A 14,224-nucleotide genomic window follows, 5' to 3' on the forward strand; every position below is an offset into this window, starting at 1 on the left:
GGCATCCATGTATTATGCATCAATCCAAGTAGCCCATACTCATGGTGGCCAATCCAGATCACTAGTACCTGGCCAAAACCCAAGGAGTAGCAATATTCCTTAGAAAAATGTGGGAAGGAGGTTCTGGAAGACAAATTTAGACTCTTGGGTAGGAAGTTAAAATCCAGAACCTCCAGGGAAGCATTTTCAGAAGTGCTCCCTGTTCCACACACAGGACCCAAGAGACAGGCAGAGCTCTGAAGTCACAATGTGTGATTAAAACAGTAGTGCAGGGATGAGGGATTTAGATTTATTAAGAATTGGGCAACATTCTGGGAAAGGGGGAGCCTATTGTGAAAGGATGAATTCCACCTTTACCGGGATAGAACCAGGCTGCTGGTGCTAATTTTTAAAAATGAAATAGTTTAAAACAGTGGTCTCAAACTCAGACCCTTTTTACAGGGCCACATTTCGGATTTGTAGGTACTTGGAGGGCCTCAGAAAAAAAATAGTTAATGTCTTATTAAAAAAATGACAATTTTGCATGAGGTAAAACTCTTTATAGTTTATAAATCTTTCCTTTTGGCTAAGTTTTAATAATAATATTGCAATTTATAGCTAAAGAGACATATGATCAAGAAACTGTTTTTTATTTTACCTTTGATTACCTTATGATAGACATACTGAGGGCCTCAAAATGGTATCTGGCAGGCCGCATGTGGCCCCTGGACCGCGAGTTTGAGACCACTGGTTTAAAAGCTGCTCTAAGTTGGGGGGGGGGGGGCGAAGCTGACAAGTCACCCAGGAACAGATGGTTCAGTGTGGAGTATCCTTGAAGGATACTATTGAAACAAGATATTTAGGGAGTCCTAATAGGGTGGTATCAATAGTGGTGAAAACAAGCCAGAAGTGTTTAAATGGAAGGTACATTAAAGGACTCAAATTATCCCTGTCATCTTCTCAGCAGCCTGTAGATATAAGAGAAAAACACAATTTGATGTATCTGTATACAAATGCTAGAAATCTAAAAATTAAAATAGGAGAGTTAGAGTATATAGCACTGAATGAGGAGGTAGATATAATAGGCATCTCAGAAACCTGGTGGAAGGAGGACAATCAATTAGACACTGTATTAACAGGGTACAAATTATATTGCAATGATTGCGTAGATCAAATTGGAGGAGGAGTCAAAGAGGGAATTGAATCAATAAAAATAAACATTTTGCATGACATAGTTTCTCAACTCGGTCCTGGGGTACCCCCTTGCCAGTCAGGTTTTCAAGATATCCACAATGAATATGCATGAAAGAAATTTGCATATAATGGAAGCAGTGTATGCAAATCAAGTGTATGCAAATTCAATGTGGATATCCTGAAAACCTGACTGGCAAGGGGGTACTCCAAGACTGAGTTGAGAAACACTGACTTAGATAGCAGTATGCAATCCACATGGATAGAAATCCCCCAGGTCAGAATGAACAGACATATGAAGAAATGTTTTCAGAGATTAGGAAAGCTGGCAAATTTGGGAACAGTATAATAATTGGTGATTTAAATTACCAAAATTTATAGGAGTGAGTACGATAAATCAATGAATTAATTAACCACTACATACTCTATATATTCACTGGAGCTCCTCTCCCAAGCCCATCCAGCAGGGACAGAAAGCCAAATTCCAAACAAAAAGCAAAGTGGAGAAAAAAACCTCACTTAATCTTCTTGGGTTAAAAAAAAACTCCACTTTGTCACATCAAATAATTCATGAAAAAACTCCAGTGTTCTACTATAAGTCTCAGGATATCAGCCTTCAAGGAAAAATACAGTTCCACTCTGATATTCATATACAGTTCCATTCAACACACAATGCTCAGTTCCCAATTCATATATACTAGCAAGGATCAAAATATAACAATAGGGAGACACTTAACTGCAAACTTCATAGCACAGCTGAAAGGGGACAGGTTTAGAACCAATGCTAGGAAGTTCTTTTTCATTCAGAGGGTGGTGGACACATGGAACGCACTGCCGGAGGTTGTGATAGGACAGAGTACACTACAGGGTTTTAAAGAAGGATTGGATAAATTCCTGAAAGATAGGGGGGTTGAGGGGTACAGATAGAGGTAGAGATGGGATATAGAGAGAGTATAGATAGAGACCAAGGGGATTTAAGGGTTCAGACAATGATCACCGTACAGGTCATGGGCCTGATGGGCGCGATGGACCTCTGATCTGACCCAGCAGAGGCAACTTCTTATGTTCTTATACCAGTCTATCAACTTAATAATCTTCTCTGGTGTGCTACCATGTCCTACCACGTGAGAAAAAGCAACTAAGATAAAATGAGGAAAATGTTTAAAAAGAAGCTAAAAGGATCGTGGCAAAGATTAGGATTGCAGGGATCTGTACTGGGACTGGTGCTATTTAACTTATTTATAAATGATCTGGAAATTGGAATGACGAGTGAGGTGATTAAATTTGCAGATGACACTACAACTGTTTAAAATTGTTAAAACGCATGCAGACTGTGAAACATTGCAGGCAGACCTTAAGAAATTGGAAGACTGGATGTCCAAATGGCAGATGAAATTTAATGTGGACAAATGCAAAGAAGAATAACCTAAATCATAGTTACCAGAGGCTAGGGTCCACCTTGGGAGTCGGCGCTCATGAAATAGTTCTGGGGGTCATTGTAAACAATACCCTGAAACCTTCTGCCCAGTGTGCTGCGGCGACCAAATAAGCAAACAAGATGCTAGGAATTACTAGAAAAGGGATAGTAAACAATGTTATAATGCCTTTTTATCGCTTCATGGTACGACTTCACTTGGAGTATTGCATTCAATTCTGGTCACCTTATCTCCAAAAAATATATAGCAGAACTAGAAAAGGTTCAAATAAGAGCGACCAGAATGATAAAGGAGATGGAACTCCTCTTGTATGAGGAAAGACTAAAGAGATTAGGGCTCTTCAGCTTGGAAAAATATGGCTGAAGGGAGATATGATTGAAGTCTACAAAATCCTGAATGGTTTAGAACAGGTATAAGTGGATCAATTTTTTACTCCAGTCATAATTACAAAGGCTAAGGGGACACTCGATGAAGTTACAGGGAAATACTTTTAAAACCAATAGAAGGAAATATTTTTTCACTCAGCAAATAGTTAATCTCTGGAAAGCATTGCCAGAGGATGTTGTAAGAGCAGTTAACGTAGCTGGTTTTAAAAAAGGTTTGGGCAAGTTCCTGGAGGAAAAGTCCACAGTCTGCTATTGAGACAGACATGGGGGAAACCATAGGCAATGGAACACTTTTTTGTTTGGGGGGGGACCAAAAGCTCTGCCAACCTCTGCCCTAGACCCGCCCAAGCTCCGCCTCAGACTCTGCACACGCTCTGCCTCAGACCCCCCCATTCCCATACTAATAATACTAATTTTAATGTCATTTCTTCCATTCATTTTTCATATACACATAATAAATTTTATAATCTGTCTTTCCTGTCTTCTATCCCCCCTCCAGTATGACTGTTCTTATGGTCTTATCTTTTTAAATTAACCTTTATAAAGTTTATTGCCATGTATTATTTTGCTGAAAGAGGCTGAAGTGTTACTTTGTTTTCATTTTTGGTTTTTTTTTTAATCTGTACTGGCAGTGGGAGGGACATTACTCTTCTTAGTTAATCCCTAAATCTTGAGGCATGTTTCTCCCTTTTCCATTCAGAAATCCTACCCATTACATAAACACATTCATTATAGCAGTTCGGCAATAAGCTGAGGATCTAAGAAGAATCAGAGGGGAAGCTTTCACCCCGGAAACACCACTCCACTGCCCCATACGCACACTTACCAAAAGTATTTACGAGAGTCGGATGACAGCGGTTACGGCCGGACCCTTGACAAAGGCATAGCGAAACATGTCGGGGTCAGTTGCTTAGTCTATCAACATGCAGTAAAGCCTTAACTACTACTAAGATAAGTAAAAAGAATAAGCAAAAAAATAATATAAAAGTTTAAGAAACACATTGAAAAAGTTTGGTTGGGAATAGTTAGAATACACCCTTAACCTTGGCCTATGAGGATTCAACATATAATTCTCCGCGCAAAAAGACTGTGTGTATGGGGCGGTGGAGTGCTGTTTCTGAGGCCTTTGGTTAAAGATAATATGAAAGACAACATATAAAATTGAAGAATTGTAGTAAAAGGATTTTGCTTAGGGCTCCTTTTACTAAGCTGCGTTAGGGCAGTAACGTGCAGAATAGCATGCGCTTAAGTGCCAAGCGCGCTAGACGCTAATGCCGGCATTAGTTCTAGCCACATAGCACGGGGTTAGCACGCACTAATCTACTGCGTGCGCTAAAAACGCTAGCGTACCTTAGTAAAAGGAGCCCTTAGAGTGAAATAACTGGAAGCATACACTTCCCCCTCCCCATTCGCGGTTTCCGCACTTGCGATTTCACCTAATCGTGATTTTTTTTTTGGGGGGGGAGGGGGGAAAAAAAACAAACCCATATTTTTGCCTTCCCCCTGGCATCCCAGCCTTACCTGGTGGTCTAGCGGGATTTCGGGGCAGGAGTGATCTTCCTACGCTCCGAAAGCCCGCTAGACCACCAGGTAAGGCCGGGATGCCGGGGGAAGGCGGGAGGGAGGCGAGGGTGGGTCAGAGCTGGATATTCACGGTATTTCCCTATTCGCGGTCCGGCTCTGCCCCTATCCCCTGCGAATAACGAGGGAGATGTGTATATTGAAAGCTCTAAGTTGAGACAGAATGATTTAGCAAACACCATTTCGGTTTGAACAGCTTTTTTTCTGTGAGCATTGTCTGGGGAACTGATACTGTACTGGGCCAGTTCTAGCGGTGCAAGCTGAGAAATAGCTCCTAGACTTCGGCCTACTTGTGGTTGATCAGTAAAGGCTGCATTTTTGAGACCAAAGATGACTGTGGGGTCTCTCTAGTCTTAGGAAGAGGATAAAATGTTCTGTACTTTGGAGGGGAAAGTGACAGAGATGGGAGCATACCCACTGTTTCAAGTTTATTAGGATTTTATATACCGCCTATCAAGGTTATCTAAGCGGTTTTTACAATCAGGTACTCAAGCATCTTCCCTCTATGTCCCGGTGGGCTCACAATCTATCTAACGTACCTGGAGCTACGGAGGATTAAGTGACTTGCCCAGGGTCACAAGGAGCAGCGCGGGGTTTGAACCCACAACCCCAGGGTGCTGAGGCTGTAGATCCAACCACTGCGCCACACACTCCTCACATAGGCTTTGGAAGCGTATTCTTCTTAAGACCATTGATGTTTGACCTGTTTGTACAAAGTAATCCTCTCCATTTTTCATTCCCACTGTGTGACAGAAGTCATACTTGTTTCCTCTGCCAGGTGCCAAAGAGATGGTTTTAAGTAACACGGATGGGTGACACAATCTGGTGGCTGCCCTGACAAAAGATTCACTCTCCCGAAGCTGAAAGGCCTTGCTAAATATGTATTTCTGCATTTATTTATTTGACTGGATTTAGCTCACACCTACTACACTGTTATCACCTTCCTTAGATTTCCATATCCGTTTGGCTTTTTGTCAGACAAGCAATACCGTGCTGGCACAAGAGAACAACTCAAAAACAGACAGGGGAATAAAAAGACAGCCTGGCCTCAGGCCATGTAGTCAGCAAGACAAAATCTTTCTTTAATAATTAATGCCCATGCCAAAGAGAGGAGTTTAAACTGGAGGTGCTAGCTGCCGCTGGGAGGCCTGGTCCAGTGCCCTGAGTGCTTTGCTTCAGAGGAGAAACCGGAGGGACTAAGGAGTTTGTGGAAATGACGTATCGCTACTCTGGGTAACAAGCCTTGTTAGGTACAGAATATAATTTCAGCTCTCTCTGCTCTTCTAAGGGAAGGGGAGATGTAGGGATATGAAGAGGGAGAAGCAAAAATCTGGATAGGGTGCAGAGATAGGGGAAGCAAAGGAGATGCTGGGAACGAGGGTGCCCTCTCCAGATAATAATTACCAAAAACTTTTTTTAAAATGGCCCTGTATTTGCTAGTTGAATCTCCCCCAGGACCTTTGGTGTTTCACTGAGCCCTACTAGAGAATTTGGTTTTAAATTTCTGTGATTTTCTGCTTGTGATGAGACAAGGAGCAGAAGACAAGAGGAATTTAAGGCATTGGAGAGCAATACAGGGAGACAGACAATTAATAAATCTGTAAAAATTGAATAATTTGTTTAACATTTAAGGGTGAGCATTGCATTACTGCGAAGGCTTAAGCAAAAGGGGCTATTTAGTGGGGGGGTTTTCCACTTACCTCCCATCTTTTTTTTCCAGGATACAAGACCCTGCTGAAATGTCTGTCGGGGAAGTTCTGCAGCCGGCAGCTTATTGGGATTATGGGACCATCAGGTGCTGGAAAATCAACATTTATGAATATCCTGGCAGGGTACAGGTGAGGTGATGCTGCACTAAAGGGTTCTCAACTTCACCCTGAACAGAAGCAGGTGCTAAAGGAGGGGGGAGGGGGCGAGGTATATTGAGGGGTAGGAGAGGGGCTGTGAAGGGGAGAGGCCAGTGTTCTAAAGACAAGGGATACAACAGTGGGCAGTGTTCCCACTAACCTGCTTGGATGCCTTGAACTGCTGACTGGCACAGCTCTAGCCATTTCAAAGATTAAACCATGCAAAGCCCCATGAGATGGCTTCAATACCACCAGGCAGTTAGGTGTTCATAGCTGCCCCCCCATGCATGTTATGTGGAGCACGTTGGTGTCTGTTAGTAAGTGCAATATTGTGAGGCTAAGTGGGAGAAAGATGGGGGCAATGTGTTTGTTCTATGCATGCTCAAGTTTCCTCTCTTATCTGAAAATATCTTTATTGAGCAGAAATAAAATCTATCTCTCTATATCTCTCTCTATATATCTCTATCTATCTATCTTCCTCTCCCTACATCTAAAGTCTTTCCCAATTACACATCTCGCTTCCCCAACACCACCCATTCAAGACGCTGCCTCTCCCCTGGGTTAAGTCCAACATGGCATTGAAATACTAAGAATAGCCTTACTGGGTCAGACCAATGGTCCATCAAGCCCAGTCGAGGTAAATGATGTCTATGGGCTCCCCATTGTCCACCCGACTGCTTATTCCCTCAAAGAAGTACAGAAGGTTCGTTAGGCACGACCTTCCCTTACAGAATCCGTGCTGGCTTGTTCTCAGTAGGCCATTCCTCTCGATGTGCTCACAAATGCCGTCCTTGATCATAGCTTCCACCATCTTCCCTATAATTGAAGTCAGGCTCACCGGCCTGTAGTTCCCGGGGTCACCCCTCGATCCCTTCTTGAAGATGGGTGTGACATTTGCCAATTTCCAGTCCTCTGGCACCTCACCAGTTTTCAAGGATAGGTTGCAAACATGTTGGATTGTGCCCGCTATTTCCTGTCTTAGTTCCTTCAGAACCCTTGGGTGGATCCCGTCCAGGCCCGGTGATTTGCCGCATTTTAACCTGTCTATCTGTTGGAGGACATCCTCCCTACTTACCTCTATGTGCTCTAATTTTTCAGCCTGTTCCCCACTCATGAGCTCCTCTGAGTCTGGTATATTAGATGTGTCTTCGCTTGTGAAAACCGACGAGAAGAACGTGTTCAACCTCGCAGCTACCTCTTTATCCTCCTTAATCACTCCCTTCCTGTCCCCATCGTCCAACGGCCCTACCTCCTCTCTCGCTGGTCGCTTCCCCTTAATGTAACTGAAGAATGTCTTGAAGTTTTTCGCCTCCTTGGCCAGCCCCTCTTCGTATTTCCCTTTTGCTTTTCTAACCTCCCGGTGGCATTCCTTTTGGCATTTCCTGTGCGCCTGGTGATTTTCCTCTGTTGGGTCCTTTTTCCATCTCCGGAAAGATACTTTTTTGTCCTTTATCGCCCTCTTTACTTCTATTGACATCCAAACCGGGTCCTTTGATCGCTTGTTCTTGCAGCCTTTCCTGAAATTGGGGACGTACATTCTCTGTGCTTCCTGCAGGGTGTTCCTGAATAGGGTCCAGGCGCTTCCCACAGTCTCCATCCTAAAGATGTTTCTGAGCTTCCTCCCCACCATTTCCCTCATAGCAACGTAGTTCCCTTTCTTGAAGTTCAGCACTGTCCTTCAGCACTGCCCCTCCCCCTCACTTTTTACAAAGTCACAGTAGCGGCTGCCATACAGCAAACGCTCTGACGCCCATTAAATCCCTATGGGCGTCGAAGCTATTACTGCAGGCAGGAGCTGCTACCCTGGCTTTGTAAAAGGAGCCCAAAATTACCGTATTTCCCCATATATAGGCCACTCCCATGTATAGGCCACAGGAAATGCCGTCACCACTCCCACACTATGGAACTCAGCACCAGCTTATATATGAGGAATTCATTAGACAGATTTAAATCCAGCCTAAAAACTATGCTTTTTGAAGATGCTTTTGCCGTGAAACTGTCCTTTTAAGGATGTTCTCTTGTAATCAAATAGTAGAATTTTCTTCTGACTAGCCTTTCTGCTCAGAAATAAACTGCAGTGTCCACCCTACCTTTTGTTTTTTCCATTTTTGTTCTTTCCTTTCAAAAATATTGTAGTTCTTCCCCTTCCTTTTTGTGCCAGTAAATTTGTCTGTTTTAAAGTTTAGTATTTTTGTTGTTGTTTTTTTAAAACTTTGATGTTATTTTAATACTTGATGTCATTTTGTTATTTTGTCTTAATTGTTTTTACCCTACTCAAATGTATTATGAATGTAAGCCGCTTTGAAATTTTGAAAAGGCGGGATAACAAAATTTAAATAAGCCGCCCCATGTTACTAGCCACGGCTTATCTAAGAGTTTTAAACCTACATTGGCCTATACAATGAGGCGGCGTGTGTGGAGGAGGCAGGCGTGGCTATCCAGGAGGTATTTACCGGTGAGGGAGGTATTTAAGGGAGGGGGGGGATGATGTATTGCCCCATTTAAGCAAGCCACGCCCACTAGGCCAATTTGCAAAATCGATGTATAGGCCGCGGCCTATATATGGGGAAATAAGGTAACTAATTTGCTCCTGAGTATGAAACTAGCAAATGTTATTATTCTTCTGTGCAAGTCTTCTACCAGGGTTTCTTCCACCTCCTACTTTCTCATGAGATCCTAATCTCCAGAATTCTTCTATAATAATCTGGTGTTTCTTGATCATCTCATTACTACAAGTATAAATTCCACCTTTGTATTCAGTCACTGAGCTGAGAAGTCCTCTGCATTCAATAGTCTTTTCTTTATCTGTAAATCTAAGTTGTTTATAAAACTCTTTAGTGTCTCCAAATAATTTTCTGTTTTCCCAGATCTTCCTATTACTTCTGCTTTTGTATTTTGTATTTTCTGTATTTCAACTACCTGCTGTAGATATGTGTATTTTTCTGATTTAATTCCATCAGCAAATATTGCTCTAATTTTGGAAATCTGGAGTATTGCGTTCAATTCTGGTCCTCTTATCTCAAGAAAATATAGTGGCGCTAGAAAAGGTTCAAAGAAGAGCGACCAAGATGGTAAAGGGGATGGAATTCCTCTTGTATGAAGAAAGACTAAAATGGTTAGGGCTCTTCAGCTTGGAAAAGAGATGGCTGAGGGGGAAATATGATTGAAGCCTACAAAATCCTGAGTGGAGTAGAAACGGGTACAAGTGGATCGATTTTTCGCTCCGTCAAAAATTACAAAGACTCGAAGTTACAGGGAAATACTTTTAAAACCAATAGGAGGAAATTTTTTTTCACTCAGAGAATAGTTAAGCTCTGGAACGCGTTGCCAAAGGATGTGGTAAGAGTGGATAGCATAGCTGGTTTTAAGAAAGGTTTGTACAAGTTCCTGGAGGAAAAGTCCATAATCTGTTATCGAGAAAGACATGTGGGAAGCCCTGGATCAGTAGCATGGAATATTGCTACTTTTTGGGTTTTGGCCAGTCACTAATGACCTGGATTGGCCACCGTGAGAACAGGCTACTGGGCTTAATGGACCATTGGTCTGACCCAGTAAGGCTATTCTTATGTTTTCTTAGGGCCCTTTTTATCAAGCTGCGCAAGACGTTTTTAGCACGAGCCAGCATGGTAAATGCTCTAATGCACATAGAATTCCTTTGAGTGTCTGAGCATTTACCTCACCAGCCCACGCTAAAAATCTGTAGTGCAGCTTGATAAAAAGGGGGGGATTAATGTTGAAGCACACTCCATACATCCTACAGGTTATACATATCTCTTTGTATAAACTGAGTTAAACATGGGATGCCTATATGTGAATGTTGGGGAATGTATAGGGCTCTATTGCAATGTAATAGTTGGGTTTTTATGCCACATGATTTGTTGTACATTTTGGTTGCATTGCAGTTAATAAACACGATGATTAAAAAAATTGATGGAACTGTCAAACCTGTAAAAAAAAAAAAGTGTACACGTTTTTAACTGCAGGTTTTTGCATTTCCAGTTGATAATCTCTCTGTAACTATTTCATTTCTATAGCAATTTCTTCCCTATAATTTCCCGTGATTAATCTGCTGTCATGTCAGGTCACATGGTTCATATGCTCAGGCCTTTATGCTTCCCTAACTTTATCTGGATAATTATCTAGTTAATGGACTGAATATTACTACTAACTGACAACTCCCTGAGACTGCTTTCTCTCCACCTCACTGTTAGCCAGAGAGTGCCAGGGCAGCATGTAACCATTTTTAGAAGTATTGTCCAGCTAATGCCGCTGACCGGCCCTGATTGGCAGCACTTATCTGGGTAGCAAAGCCTGTGTCCCTGGATAAGTGGTTTTGAATAACAAGCCAATTAATTTTTGGGGCGGTGGTGTTCTTTTTTCACGACCTGCAAATATGTCTTAGGGCCCAATATTCAGACCTCAAAGGTTAGCTGGCCTGACTCTCGCATTTGGTGTTGAGCCTGAATATTGCATGCCAGGCCATTTCTGGTGATTGTCTTTGAATATCTGGTCTATTTTTGGCCGACTTAAACTTAGCCAGCTGTGTTGTTTATAAGCGCTGGCTGACTAAGTTTATACATAGCAGCCAAAGACAGACCACCTGTTTAAGTGGCTCAATTTGTCCACTAAGCTTAGCTGGCCGGTGCTTATAGTCCACAGATATATATATATTTTTTAACTTTATACTGTTTACAAAAAAACTAAATAGTTTACATCAATTAAAACATACATAAGATAAAACTAAACCATATCATAAAAGATATCATAAAACTAAACCATATCATTTACATAAAGAAAGAATTTCTTTGCTTCAGTTGTCAACTAATAAATCACAAGAGTAATAGCAAACATGATTAAACAGCCACTAGCTGGTAAGGCCCATATTCTATTAATGGCACCTTAAGTTAGACGCCTAACTTAATAGGTTAAGTCATTTAAAAGCCAATTTAAAAACCCTTGTAGACGCCTACTGGCACCTAGAAAAACAATATCTTCATTGCATCTATGGAGGTGCCTTAAAACAGTGTTTCTCGACTCGGTCCTGGAGTACCCCCTAGCCAGTCAGGTTTTTCAGGATATCCACATTGAATTTGCATAAACTTGATTTGCATACACTGCCTCCATTATATGCAAATTTCTTTCATGCATATTCATTGTGGATATCTTGAAAACCTGACTGACAATGGAGTACTCCAGGACCAAGTTGAGAAACACTGCCTTAAAACACCTAAGGTCGAAGTGGGCGTGGTTAGCGCCAGAAACGATTCTCATCAAAGGTAGGCGCCTGAAATGTAAGCCTTTAAACCCTGGCCTACATTTCTGGCACCTACCTATGACAAATAGGGTTTCAGTAACTTTCTAAAGGCCTGATATTGGTTGCGTTTTAGAAATCAGAGGACTTAACCAGGAATTCATTTTTCCTAACTGGAAAGCGAAAGTCTTATCTAAGAATCTTCTATAGCGACAAGCTTTTGTAGATGGAAACATAAACATACAGACATTGCGAGTATTTTTATTCGACTTATATACATTAAAATTTGGAGTATAGGTATCCTGGAGCCAGACCAAAAAGAGCTTTAAAGCAAGTGCAGCTAAATTTAAAGAGAATTTGCGGTTCGAATGGCAACGAATGCAGTTGCCGATAAAAGGGGCTCACATGATCATATTTTTTTAATCCAAAGATCAAGCGCACTGCCATATTCTGTATTATTCAAATGTGATTTAAGGTTTTCTTATAGGATGCTAAGTAGATAATGTTGCAATAATCAAGAGCAGATAGAATTAGAGATTGGACTAATAATCTATAAGAAACAAAATCAAAATATTTTTTTAATAGTACGCAGTTTCCAGAGGATCACAAAGCATTTTTTTATCATAAGATCGGTAAGAACATAAGAATTGGTGCTGCTGGGTCAGACCAGTGGTCCATTGTGCCCAGCAATCCGCTCACGCGGTGGCCCCCAGGTCAAAGACCAGTGCTCTAAATAAGTCCAGCCTCACCTGCGTACGTTCCAGTTTAGCAGCATCTTGTCCAACTTTGTCTTGAATCCCCTATAACAGCCTCTGGAAGAACGTTCCAATTTTCCACCACTCTCTGGGTGAAGAAGAACTTCCTTACGTTTGTACGGAATCTATCCCCTTTTAACTTTAGAGAGTGCCCCCTCGTGCTCCCTACCTTGGAGAGCGTGAACAACCTGTCTTTATCTACTTAGTCTTTTCCCTTCAGTAGCTTGAATGTTTCGATCATGTCCCCTCTCAGTCTCCTCTTTTCAAGGGAGAAGAGGCCCAGTTTCTCTAATCTCTCACATAAGAACATAAGCCGTGCCTCTGCTGGGTCAGACCTGAGGCCCATCATGCCCAGCAGTCCACTCACGCGGCGTCCCATCAGGTCAAGGACCTGTATACTAGCCCTCTATCTATACCCTTCTATCCCCTTTTCCTTCAGAAAATTGGCCAATTCCTTCTTGAACTCCAATACCGTACCCTGTCCTATCACTCCCTCTGGAAGCGCGTTCCAGGTGTCCACCACCCATTGGGTGAAGAAGAACTTCCTAGCATTGGTTCTGAATCTGTCCCCTTTTAATTTTTCGGAATGCCCTCTCGTTCTTGTAGTTGTCGAAAGTTTGAAGAATCTATCCCTCTCCACTTTCTCTATGCCCTCCGTGATCTTATAAGTCTCTATCATATCCCCTCTAAATCTCCGCTTCTCCAGCAAAAAAAGCCCCAGTCTCTCTAATCTTTCAGCGTATGAAAGGTTTTCCATACCTTTTATCAAATGCGTCGCTCTCTTCTGAACCCTCTCGAGTATCGCCATATCCTTCTTTAGGTATGGCAACCAATATTGGATGCAGTACTCCAGATGCGGGCGCACCATCACCCGATACAACGGCAGGATAACTTCTTTTGTTCTGTTTGTAATACCCTTCTTGATTATTCCTAGCATTCTATTTGCTTTCTTAGCAGCCGCTGTGCATTGTGCCGATGGCTTTGGCTTCATTGTCATGTCCACTATTACCCCCAAGTCCCTTTCTTGGGAACTCTCACTCAATAACAGCCCTCCCATTGTGTAGCTGTACCTCGGGTTTCTGTTTCCTACGTGTAAGACTTTGCATTTCTTTACATTGAACTTCATCTGCCATCTCGTCGCCCACTCCCCTTTTGTTTAGGTCCCTTTGTAAGTCTTCGCAGTTCTCTTTAATCCTAGCCCCATTGAATAACTTGGTGTCATCTGCGAATTTTATTACTTCGCTCTTCGTCCCCGTTTCTAGATTATTTATAAATACATTGAATAGCAGTGGTCCAAGCACTGACCCCTGCGGAATACCACTCATGACCTTCCTCCAGTCCCTTCACTCCTACCCTCTGCTTTCTACCCGCCAACCAATTCCTGATCCATCTGTGTACGTCTCCTTCCACCCAATGGTTCTTTAGTTTCCGAAGTAGGCGTTCATGGGGTACCTTGTCAAAGGCTTTTTTGGAAGTCTAAGTATACAATGTCTATGGCAGTATGATCTTCTAACGTTAAGTAGCAATCTAATGTCACCCCCTAAGATCTTAATTGGGCTGACAATATCAAAATTCTGGTTGTTGATTTGAAGCTTTTTCTCTGCAATGCTATCATTTGGAATTGCGAGAAAAATTTTAGTTTTTTCTGGATTGAGCTTGAGCTTAAATCTGAACATCCAATGTTCTATCTGCACTAGAAGAACAGCAATCTGAGCTGGGTTAGAGGTACTGTAACAGAGAGAGTGCATTGGAAAGCAGGCAATTGGAGGGGGGGGGGAGGTAGAAGGATATAGGCTGT

At 42.2% G+C, this 14,224-nt stretch overlaps 1 protein-coding gene across 2 annotated transcripts in view; it reads left to right on the plus strand.

The window, feature by feature from the left end:
- ABCG4 (ATP binding cassette subfamily G member 4) overlaps nucleotides 1-14,224 on the plus strand; it is a 131,470-nt gene that overhangs the window by 52,648 nt on the left and 64,598 nt on the right. For both annotated transcript variants that reach the window (XM_033918125.1, XM_033918126.1), the window contains one exon: nucleotides 6,294-6,411. In XM_033918125.1, coding sequence (XP_033774016.1) covers nucleotides 6,294-6,411 — 118 coding nt within the window. The remainder of the gene's footprint in view (nucleotides 1-6,293; nucleotides 6,412-14,224) is intronic.

The sequence above is a fragment of the Geotrypetes seraphini genome, chromosome 13, assembly GCF_902459505.1.
Source record: "Geotrypetes seraphini chromosome 13, aGeoSer1.1, whole genome shotgun sequence".
NCBI lineage: Eukaryota > Metazoa > Chordata > Amphibia > Gymnophiona > Dermophiidae > Geotrypetes > Geotrypetes seraphini.